The sequence below is a fragment of the Amblyomma americanum genome, chromosome 10 (assembly GCF_052857255.1).
Source record: "Amblyomma americanum isolate KBUSLIRL-KWMA chromosome 10, ASM5285725v1, whole genome shotgun sequence".
Classification (NCBI taxonomy): domain Eukaryota; kingdom Metazoa; phylum Arthropoda; class Arachnida; order Ixodida; family Ixodidae; genus Amblyomma; species Amblyomma americanum.
In genome coordinates this window covers 48660623-48672072 of record NC_135506.1, presented here as the reverse complement: position 1 = coordinate 48672072, position 11450 = coordinate 48660623, and the positions used below count along the sequence as shown (strand labels likewise).

The window sequence follows — 11450 nt, the reverse complement described above, 5'->3', positions numbered from 1 at the left end:
CCACGTGATTTCCATATGTCGAGTGCGACTCCAGAGTCCACATGAATTCTGACTTTTCCGTCAGCGTTGCGCGCATTCTCCGTACGCAGTCTTGTGGTTCGAATGTTTTCCATGTGAGCCATATTTAAATCATACGAAATTATGGAAAGGGTCACATTAAACGTTTCATTATGGTTGTCATTGTGCAATGAGTGAAAGCGAAAATTAATTGTTAGGACGTCTTACTACGTGGATGCTGTTTGTTCGGGGCAAAGTCCGTGAAACAGCCATTGTTGTAAATATTACATAGCACATTCACTTGCCTACGTGTAGTGTCTCCAATCGGCAAACTTACGCAACCTGAGTGTTCAGATTTAATGAAAACTAGGTACAAATTCCTTGTGTCCAAGCCGTGAACTTGAAGGTTTGGTGGACCTTGTGGTAGTGGAAGAGGATACAAGTGACTGAAATGAGAATGCTTTCAGGGCTGTATGAAGTGACCGAGAAGGAGAGAGCGCGAAATGTGCAAGCTTAGGAACGAAGCTAGTTTAGTTCGGGCTCCATTGATTTGGTGAGGTCACACGGGGACATCCAAAGTGAATACGGAGAGAACTGGTCGGGACGTATCATTTGGAGAAGTTGTCATCGGTGGATGCAGATTAGGACAGGAAGGAGAGAAGGCCAGCGACATGAAGCGGCTAGTATGCCTAGGCAAGTGGGGATAGTCTGGGGAAGATAAACGACTACAGTAGTGTAGTCTTCTATCCAAGCAAAGCAACGACGTCTAACCGGCGCTTCCTGAGTACTCCAGCATCTCCTGTGACGCATTTAATAATAAAAAAAAAGTGAATGCAAAGCATATTTGCTACCGACAGTCTGACTCAGACTTGGCATTGAAAGTCCGGGCATATATGCTTCCAATCTCAATGTCCCTTGCCTGCGCTGTACTGTACTTTAGAAAAAGCATAAAAGGTTTGTAGCTCGGGTCGGGTGCACCCTTATATGCTTCAAGGTAAGTCGAAAACGTTGCAAGGCATGTCATACAGTACGCGAAGTGCAGTTCAGCCACATAAAAACTATACGCGCTACCAATGCCTGTAGTACATCAACGACAAAACAAAAGCACAAATTGTTTCCATACCTTTTGAATCGTACAGAGAAAGGATGAAAATAAAAGGTCTATATGAATCTCTTTCTGCACGCAGGACATAAATATGCGTCCTGTCACGTCCTTCGTCGGTGCTACAATACTACCGCGTTTCGGTAATGCAAAACGAATACTCCCACGCGCCTTTTTGTTCACAAGAAGTCCAGAAAAAGAGAGTTAAAAAAAAGCCACAAAACGTACCGTTCGTGACTCCACGACACCACGTTTCTGCTAAAAAAAAGCAAAAAAACAAATGCGCGCAGTGTAGGCCGTGCGAAAACTAAAGACGCCTCCAGCTTCTTGCAATCGAAGCACGTTCGCTATACCGGGAATTCGGGACTAAAAGTGCCGGGAGCCCACCAACAACGCCAGGAGACGTGGATGCAGCGAGCGTGCTTTTATTCGGAGAGGGGTGTTGTGAATTGCTGGGGAAAACATTTTTGTTCTCAACAGTAAGCGCAGGGCGCTCAAGCGTAAATACGCCCTGAGCTACACAAAGGCACCCCCCCCCCCCTCCCCCACTGCTCGAAACCACCACCCCGAACACCTCAACCAGAGCGGACCCAGAGAATATTCTTGAAAGCCGTGTAGACCACGTCGACTCGTGAAAGCGCCGCCGGAGACGCCTGCCAAGCTTAGACGTTGCATCCATTCGCTTCTGTTTTGTTTCGTTTCGTTTGTACACACGAGTTCAGTCTATACGCGAGCATACCGCGAACATTGCGGGACCGGCTCCGACGTTTGATTCGTGACTTGCGCCAGATTGTTGTTCTTCCCGCACACTCGGTGCTTTTCGTCTCGCGTGAGCTCTGTCTGCGTCAAGGCGGCGATGTGGAGCGCCTATAGAGTTTCCAGCAACTCTCCCCCTCCACAACATTTCTCTCCCGGTCTTGAGCCTGTCGTGGAGGAAAGTCGTTCTGAGAGTGAAACCGACGATGTACATTATTCATCGCAGAAAGAAGTCCCAGGTACAGGAGCGTATAGCGGGCTGGGGAGAACGCGGGCTGTACTACGCTCCAGGAGGAAACAAAAAAAAAGATTCAACAAAGATGGAGACAGTCGTATACTGTACTCCGAGTGAGCACTGAAGTCGAGGGGAGAAACGCACGCGAGAGTTGTTGGGCTTGGAACAACCTCGGCGAAGGCGGGCAGGCGGTGGCGGTTTTCGGGGAGTTTAGAAATCATGCATAGCGCGAAGGCTTTTTTTTTTTACGTGTGTGTGTTTTACGGTCAGATGCGGTTACAGTGGCGGTCGGGAAAGAAGTGAAGAACGGAGTAAAGTGAAGGCGACTCGAACCGGCTGGCGGGAAAAAAAAAAAAGATGTGTGGCGTTGCGACGTAGAAAATGAACGATGGAAAGAGTGAATTTAAAAGACATGGGCACTGCGCGCGGAGCCGGCTGCTAGCGAGCGGAAGGGACGGTGAAGAGAAGGCGGGGGGGGGGGGGGGGGGTAGTATAGCTGGGATGCTTTGCATCAGAAAACAGTCGACGTCAAGCATCCATCTGAATGGCCGTCCGTCGAGCGGAGAGACAAATAGTCCTGCTCTGCGCGATTCAAAAACGCGTCGCTGTCGTAGTTCTGTTTCTTATGCCGCAGGCCCCTGGCGTCCCCTTTCCGCCATTCTGGGAAAAGAAAAAAAAAGAACAAATAGCGTCTGCGTACAATTTTCTCATTTCATCGTCTTCGGGGCTTCGATATATATTTTCTTATTCGCACGCTCCTTCGCGCTGTGCCCGCATTGATTGATCGAATTCTGGAGCGATCGAGAGATTCCCCGCTCTGTACATCGGAACACGCCGTCTGACTCGAGCTGTGTGCAGCGTCATGGTTAGTGACTCTCTTCATGGCGCGTTTGGCGTCCAAGCCCGTCAGAAAGATATATGGACGATAGAAAGTAGGAAACACAGACTACAGACTAAAGCGTTAACTCCGATACATCCTAACTTCTATACGTGATGTTGACTTGTTGGGCCCATAAGCAAATAGTGATTTTTGATGAGGTATCCTCGCATCCATTATGTGTTTCAGCACAAGCTAACCAAATGTCCGCAGAAAAAGGAGCACAGTCAAGTAACTACATTTGAATGAAGAAGGGGCACGAATAAACTGTAAGGTAGGCAGAATCAAAACTAGAAAGTCAGCCGAAAAACACGCAGCTTTGGCTGCACATTATTAGTATTAATTTTTGCATGCCTTATATATTTGCATAGCTTCCTGAATAAAACATAATTGGTAGTTAGCGATCTTGTGCGGTTCTTTTTTTGTGCGTAATATGTCATCCGCTTGCAGTGGGGTACGCAATGCACCCGCATAAAATTCACCAAGGTACCAGCTTCAAAATGACACTGAGAGCAATTTAGATTTAGTCTGAAGAACTGGATAAAACAGCGCTACGGAAGACGTGACAAGAGAAGGGCAAACACCAGCGCTAACTAACAACCAAATAGTTTATTGCTACAGGTGAGGCAGCATATAAATGAAATGGCATGAGTAAAAACACAATAAAAAAACATGACAAAAGACACCGCACAACCACACAACCCGAATGAAAACAGTCCGCGTCACTGATTAAGATACGCATGTTTCTTAGGTAATAGATTAATCTACGGGCTACTGATACAGGTGTCACCTAGCTTTTGTATACGGCAGGCCTCCGAAATGAGCCTCGAGGTCTCATCTTTATATCGGGCGATGTTAGTGGTCCGATTGAGCTGCGCTTCGCAATCTTGGCACTCTGCGCAATGCAATGCAAGATGGTTTCTGCGTGACCTGTTCTCTACACCTTTTGCGCGTTCACGTAGTCGATCGTTTATGCAGCGTCTCGTCTCACCGATGTCGAAATTGCCGCATGGGGTCGGGATCTTGTAAACAACATCCATACGGCAGTTGACAAGCTTCCGCTTATTCTTCTTCTGGCAGCCGTTTTTTCTGCTTCCATCCTCGTTTACACGTTTGTGCAATGCGCTAAGTTTATTCCTGGCTAAAAAAACCAGCCAATGCCTCCTTTGCTCACTATTTTCTTTAGATTGTGCGAAACTTTGTGCACATACGGGATGCGCGCTCTTTTCTTTTTCTCTGCCTGACCCGCATCGGTGCGTTTGTTCTTTCGCAGACTACATTCAGCAAGCAAGGTCTAAGCAACACTTGACACAATCTTCCTAGGGTATCCCGCTGTAGATAGCCTATTCGCCTGTGCAAAGATAATGTGTGCATTAAAGAAAAGCCAGTTTATTCGCACAGGTGAATAGGCTATCTACAGCGGGATACCCTGGGAAGGTCTTCCTACAAAATCGATTCCTGACACAATCGATTGTGTCAAGTGTTGCTTAGTCCTTGCTTGCTGAATGTAGTGTATGCGAAAGAACAAACGCACCGATGCGGGTCAGGCGAAAAAGAAAACAGCGTGCATCCCGTATGTGCACAAAGTTTCGCACAATCTAAAGAAAATAGTGAGCAAATGTTCTTTCAGCTAGGAATATACTTAGCGAATTGCGCAAACGTGTAAACGAGGATGGAAGCAGAAAAAAGAGCTGCCCGGAGAAGCATAAGCCGAAGTTTGTCAACTGTCGTGTTGGTGTTGTTTACAAGATCCCGGCCTCATGTGGCAATTTCTACATAGGCGAGACGGGACGCTGCATAAACGATCCACTACGTGAACACGCAAAAGTTGTAGAGGACAGGTCACGCAGAAACCATCTTGCATTGCATTGCGCAAAGTGTGAAGATTTCGAAGTGCATCTCAATCGGACCACTAACATCGCCCGATACAAAGATGAGACCTCGAGGCTCATTTCGTGGTGTCTTTCGCTGCTGGACAAACCTCAACAGAGCCAGAAAGAACCCCAGAACAGATTTCTTAATCAAGAATTAAAATCGTACAAACATTACCAACAATTCGGAGCAGCGCCCAGACAGTTTACTAAGCCTAACGGCATATCACGTTCAGTTCTGCAGCCTCTCAGTAACTTTCTATCTTTCTCACGTCACGGATGACGATAAGTAGCTATTTTAAAGGTCAAAGCTACGCGCCACTTGGTGGCAGCCAAGGGAACTAGAAGCAATTATCCCTTATTCCTGATATTGGTCGTTCTCAGTGACCTTTCAGTTATCCGCACATGTTGTTGGTGAACTGCATAATCTTTTTTCTAGCCTGACTAATAACTCGCCAGGAGAGTGTTCATAGAGGCAAATAACCTTTTCTGCTATACACAATAGAATTGGCAGTGGCTTTCATATTGCATGGAGCGGCCTCACATGAAGAGGCTGTCACTGCTATGAAACATCTACCTACTGGCGAAGCTGTCGGCTGCGGTGGCTTTGATAGTCGGCTAAGTAAAACTAGCAATGATATTCTTCGGGCCTGCACTAATTCATTTTACCTAGCCGCGCATTTCATAGTACTTATTCAGACGTTCTGAAATATGTCATGCCCCTGCGGTGGCTCAGTGGTTATGGCGCTCGGCTGCTGACCCGAAAGACGCGGGTGCGGTCCCGGCAGTGGCGGTCGAATTTCGATGGAGGCGAAGTTCTAGAGGCCTGCGCACTGTGCGATGTCAGTGTACGTTAAACAACTCCAGGCGGTCGAAATTTCCGGAGCCCGTCACTACGCCGTTCCTGATAGCCTGAGTCACTTTAGGACGTTAAACCCCATAAAACAAACAAATATGTCATGTGACAAAAATATGTCGGAATGCTGATTGAGTTGCAGGCTTACATCTGTAAACAGCCTTACGAACGCATGCAAATAAATGGCGAATTTCCAACAATTTATCTCGTACACCACAGAGGAAGACAAAAAAATGGCAACAAGAACGCGAATTTGTTTCGAGAAAATCTACGTCGACAGACTTGATGTACTTACGATCGTTATTTGTTACGAGATACATTTTTTCGCGTAAGCAATGAATACTGACATGCGATTATTATTCAACGTTTAGTGAAATAGCATACTATGTACTACAGACATTTTTTGGGGGGCCTATCTGATATTCAATTTATTTAAAACCTTTTCCTTTTCTTGTCTTCTTCGGCTGCCTTGACCTATGCATACGATGCTGTCATGACATTAACTGCTAGCTCGATTTAATTTTTTCAAGAGAACGGAAAGAATGAAGCAGATAAATGCATTTTCATGTTTTCCCAGCATGGACAGATATACCCTACGCGTGCTTGCTCTTTGCGCTACTCATAACACCGTATTAATGCCTGCTACTGCGTAGAGTCTTAGGCCATAGCACATAAAACTCATCGGACATAATGGAACAATAGGAAAGCAAACATTAGAGATAATATGTTTTTTTCTTTCTCCTCAAACTTTGGAGGAATTAAGCTGACGTAACACTAATTAATACCTTATTCAGAAAAGCGCGAATCATCAAATGTATTTTCTTTATCTCGAATTTTCAGGAACATTGCTGAATGGCCTCGGGAAGATTTATGATCTCATATACCGTCTCTCAGTGCTTGCGAAATGCATGATTAATACTAATTAAAATTTTCTTTATTTCGCAACACCAGCAAGAATCGACGGAAGTTCGAATTTACCAACTGTGTTGATGTATATGATGGATGTATGACTTAATTTGCCAGGAGAAAAATGTGGAGCGACTTACTTCTTGAAATAGAACTTGCAGACAAAATTCAGCTTCCTCGGTAACTACCTAGCAAGCTTTTTAGTGTTAACTACGTCGCCATAATGCTATTCTCTGTTCATGACAGACGAATAATTAATACCGAACAGAGCACTTATTGTTGAAACTACTGATGCAGGGGTCGCTGCGCGCATTACACCCTTGTAATGCCATTAGGACTTAGTGCCATTAGGACTACCTTGAATTCTGGGCCGGAAACATTATTCGACATAACAGTATCCCATACTCCAAATAACCTTATCTTCAACCACTAGAAACCGGTGAACCCAGGTTCTTTAATGCTTGGTAGCCCAGTTAGTCCTTGCCAAAGGTGGGTGAAATTTCAGCTCTCCCAGCTTTATTCGGAACTGATGATCTACGTGCGTAAAAGGCGAAACGACAGCGATCATTATTTCCCTCCAAACAACATCAACTGTACACAGGTGGTGCACGGCGCGAGCAGCAGGGGGCAGCAGTTGTCCGCAATATAAAAAACGCGCTCATCAAAAGCGGCGGCGCGCCGCGCCGCGGTCACGTGAGAAGCCACGTGATCGGCCACGTGATCGATCGAGCTTATGTGTGTGTGTGTGGGGGGGGTGGTGCAAACAATGCAAGAGAAGCGTCACGCGCGCTCGCCGCGGGAGCGCAAAGCGGAGCAGCCACGGTTCACGCGCACGCAGCTTGTCCAGCGTAGTTTTCTTTTTGTCAGGTTGCCCAGCGGTCGACGTCACGCGTGGCGTTCAACCGATTCAGCCGTGCCTCGGCCTGCGCGGACCGTGTGCAATGAAATACGGAGATACGGTCGGGCATTAACTGCGCCGGGAGAGCAGCGACGTTGAAAAGTAGATCAATGCGCCGACGGACGCCGGTAATCGAAAAGAAGTATAAATGGCGATACCGAGGTTGTTGTTTCGTGGTGATTGATTAAGGTGGGCGAATCCCATGTAACTTGAATGCGTAGCTGGATGTCGCGCGAGGTCGGGTGGCGGGCACACGTTGTCGAGGTGGAGACCTAGAAGCGGATGTTCGAATAGTAGCAAATTAACCAATTAAACGACGGAAACGGGTGAGACTCGGTAGGTGTCGTTGTGGAGAGACAAATCATAGGAGAACAGAAAAGAACAGGCGGGGTTGACGCATTCACTGGTGCTTGCCGTCAGCCCTATTACACTATTTGCTGTTAGTGATCATGATGAATAAGTGTACAATAATGAGGTGAAATGATAAAAAGGTCAGAGAACGCATGAAAAAATGCGAAGAAACGCCAGATGTCCAACTATGTGCACTGAATGACGTTATTTCGACGGACAGGATTCAAACGGAGCGCACCTGAAAGGCGGGCGCTGTCAGCTACTTCGGGACAAAGAACCTCGGTCTTGGCTGTGACGTCATTGGCCGGGGAAGCAGACACGTGGTCTGTGAAGGACTCGATGCGATGCAGTTCGGTTGGCTTTCAGCCATGCAAGGAAACCGCTAGCTTCCTTCCCGCGCCACAAATCGAGCGAGCTCCAGCAACCCGAGAAAATGAAAGCATCTAGTGTGGCGGCGCTGCGGGCGGCTCCTGATACTTCAATGCGTTGGCTTCGCCGCTTGCACCAGAGGAGTGCGGGCAAGCCTCGCGGACTCTCAAGGGAAAAAGAAACGGAATTCCTTCTTGCTGTAGATTGTCATGTCCTGTTCAAGAGCGCGGAAAAAAAACACATAAAAGAATGTCACATGATGCCGCACTTCCCCGCTGTTTCCTCAAGAAAATATCGAAACTAAGTCCACCTCACATCTGTCAAGCCATTCTGTTATTCATCTTCGGCAAAAAATGTCTCTCAAATGCAGCGACAGAAAACAAGTCCATAACACTGTTGCTTTACCGCTCGCGCTTCAAAAGAATACGCGCTTCAATGCGAACCCTATAGATTCAATCTCAGTGTGGAGTTACCAGATTATTGCGCCACCTAGGTGAGACGAAACGAAGTGCAGAGAAAACTAATGACACAAAATTTGATTTTCTGGTTTCTTAAAGAACGCATGTAACGCACGCATTTCTTTGAGCTTTGACAGGGCATTATGCAACACTTACGTGTTTTTAGCATTGGATTCCAGGGAGGTCGCGCCCGCTACAAGCTCGAGCGAGTGCTTCGTGCTCGACGGTGACGACGCTCGCGGCGCTCATCCGCGGCCCTCTCCTCTTTCTCTCCCCGTTATTTTTTTCCCCCTCCGTTGCGCCTCTCATCGCCGCAAAGAGCGCCGGGTGGGGTGGGAGCGCTGCCGACGCCGCTGACGCCGCCGCTTCTCCCGTGGTGTGCCTGTGTGCGCGCCGCCGGTCTCGCCCCATTCGCTACGCTCGCTGGATTTGCTGGGCCACGAAAAAAGAGCCCCGGTGGTACTGTGTGCGCGTGCCGGAATCGTTACTCGCGCGATCCGTTCGCTCCTAGGAATCCGTGGCGAGATCGCCGCTGGCTCGCGAGGCGCACCGTGCGGGGATGATGCCGCCGTCGGCGCACGGTGGTGTTCGGTGGCGGCGCCGGGCGAGCGAAAGCCGCGGTTGTGCTGCAGCAGGCGCTGCCGGCTGCCGCCATGCGTGATGCGTGCGCGGTGCTGGGTTAGGAACCCTCGACGTCGTCGGCCCATGGACCCGTGCGCCGGGATCCCCACGTGAGTGCTGACCCATGGGGAGCTGCCGCGGCTCCGAGCGCCCTACGCCGCCGGCCGACGTGAGACGACGACCAACGTCAGCGAGACTGCCAGCGCAGCCGCCGCTCGGCGACCCACGTCGACCGTGCTACCGTAGTAGCTCGCAGGGCTGCTACCGTTTCACGTCGTCATCGCCCGTGCTTCTGTTTTTGGTGGTTTGCGCGCTCCCGCTGCTAGCCGGATCTGACGCGAACGGCACCGAAGCCATAGCCAACGAGTGAGTATCTCTGTGTGCACTCACATGGCCTTGCTTTGCAACGCATAGCCTGCAGTTCTGATTGGGACCGTGACGTTTCGCAGATCGCGTTTCTGCCCTGGAAACGTAGTTGCTCCAACAATGCTCAACGATGGCCCGTAACCTCAGTAGGCTCACACTCAAATGCGGCTCGGCTAGGAAAGTGATTGGATCCACGTTGCTATACCGGCTATATACACTTAGTTTTAGTTTCGGTAACGCGCGAAACGTTAGCACGATCCAGGCCGTCCCACGCTTCACTAAGCACCTCGACAGTGATGCGATGCAACCCTTCGTACAGGGTGCGGCTGCAGCGATTCGATGTGAGGCGATTCATCGAAGCCCGTTCCGCACATCTTTAAACCGGGGTGGTTTTGCAAACAAGAACGATGGCTTTTACTGCAGATACCCATGCAGTGTATTTGGGAGAGCAGCGAGATTTGGCTGATCTGTGTTGCGCGCCGCGAACATTTTGCGGCGCATCACCCAGTGTTAAATGCTACTGCCGCGTCAAAATAGAAGAATAAAAAAAAAAGAGCTCGTGCACTGCTCATACCGCGCCGCGTTAGGAAAGTTTGCTCTGTAAGTTAAATGCGTGCCTACGTTGTTCAGCTCATAAACATTAAATTGTGAGTGATGAAGATCGCTTCCAAATGTGGATAGTTGCCCTGCACTTGTAGACTTCGTGTCGAAAAAAAAAAAAGGAATAAGGAGAACGGCTCACATTTAGAAGCCTCTTTTTTTTTTGCTAGTTACCTGATCTACGAGAAGAAACGCGCGCGCGCGCTGCGGGGCGCGGGAGTGCGCTTCAAGAAGAAAAAATATCAAAAGAGACTAGCGCATACGTCAGCTTTGCGTTTGCATACTGTTTCGGGAAATCCCCGGCACACAATAACGGGGAGGCGCCCCACGCTGTAGATGGTCACGCTTAATATGGATTATCGGTTTCATGCTGGACCTGCAACATCGCCGCTTCTGTTCGTGCATCTTCAAGCCCGTAGTCGGCACGCCCTCCACTGCTCAGAGCAAGCATTGTACTTGTCAGATATCCTGATATGAACACCGTATCTTGCACATCGTTTCTTTTGGTTCTATTTTTCGGGTACACGAGCCAGAAAACGCGCGCACATGAATCTGGCGTTCCAGCAGATGGCCATCAGTGTCTTGCAGTCGTGCAGTTTTCCGGCGAAGCGGCTGCACGGACCGGGGGCTCGTCGTCGCATCGACGAGGGCCGCGGCTCGAACCAGACGCGCGCGCGCGCATGCGCACTCGAGTCCGTGTTCCGGCGCCGAAGCGCATGCGCAGCGGAGCTTGGCAGCTGTGCGCGCGCCGGCACACCTTCTCTCCCTCCTCTTCTTTCCATCGTATGTTCTTTCTTCCCCACTCTCTCTGCTTCCTTCGTTTTCTCCGCCGTGATAGCTGTAGCTGCTGTTTCTGGCCGGCTCCCGGTTTTCAACGCGCGCGCGCCGGTCTCGCGAATAGCGCGGCGAGCCGTGCTCTGCTGCCGGTTAAAGGCGGGGGCACCCGCCGTCTCCCAGCACAGTTCTCGCCTCTGTGTGTGTAGCGCTTGCCCGACGCCCTTCTTCAAGCTTGGAAAAACCCTTCGCGCGCACCAGAGGCTCCTGGCTGGCTCGTTCTTAGGCACAGCGGTGTAAGGCGTGTTTGAATTATGCGCCTTTCATCACACGCCCCTTGGGCCATCGCAGGAAAGGAGCAGTGATTTCTTTTTTTTTTTTGGAGTTTAAGCTTGCAAATAATGTTAGAGTCA

The 11450-nt window shown here is 49.3% G+C and overlaps 1 protein-coding gene across 1 annotated transcript in view; it reads left to right on the top strand.

Annotated features, from left to right (window-relative positions):
* The first annotated feature begins 8983 nt into the window (after positions 1-8983).
* Positions 8984-11450, top strand: part of LOC144107451 (voltage-dependent calcium channel subunit alpha-2/delta-3-like) — a 143066-nt gene continuing 140599 nt past the window's right edge. Inside the window, exon 1 of the mRNA XM_077640450.1 lies at positions 8984-9663. Coding sequence (XP_077496576.1) covers positions 9422-9663 — 242 coding nt within the window. The 5' untranslated portion in view covers positions 8984-9421. The remainder of the gene's footprint in view (positions 9664-11450) is intronic.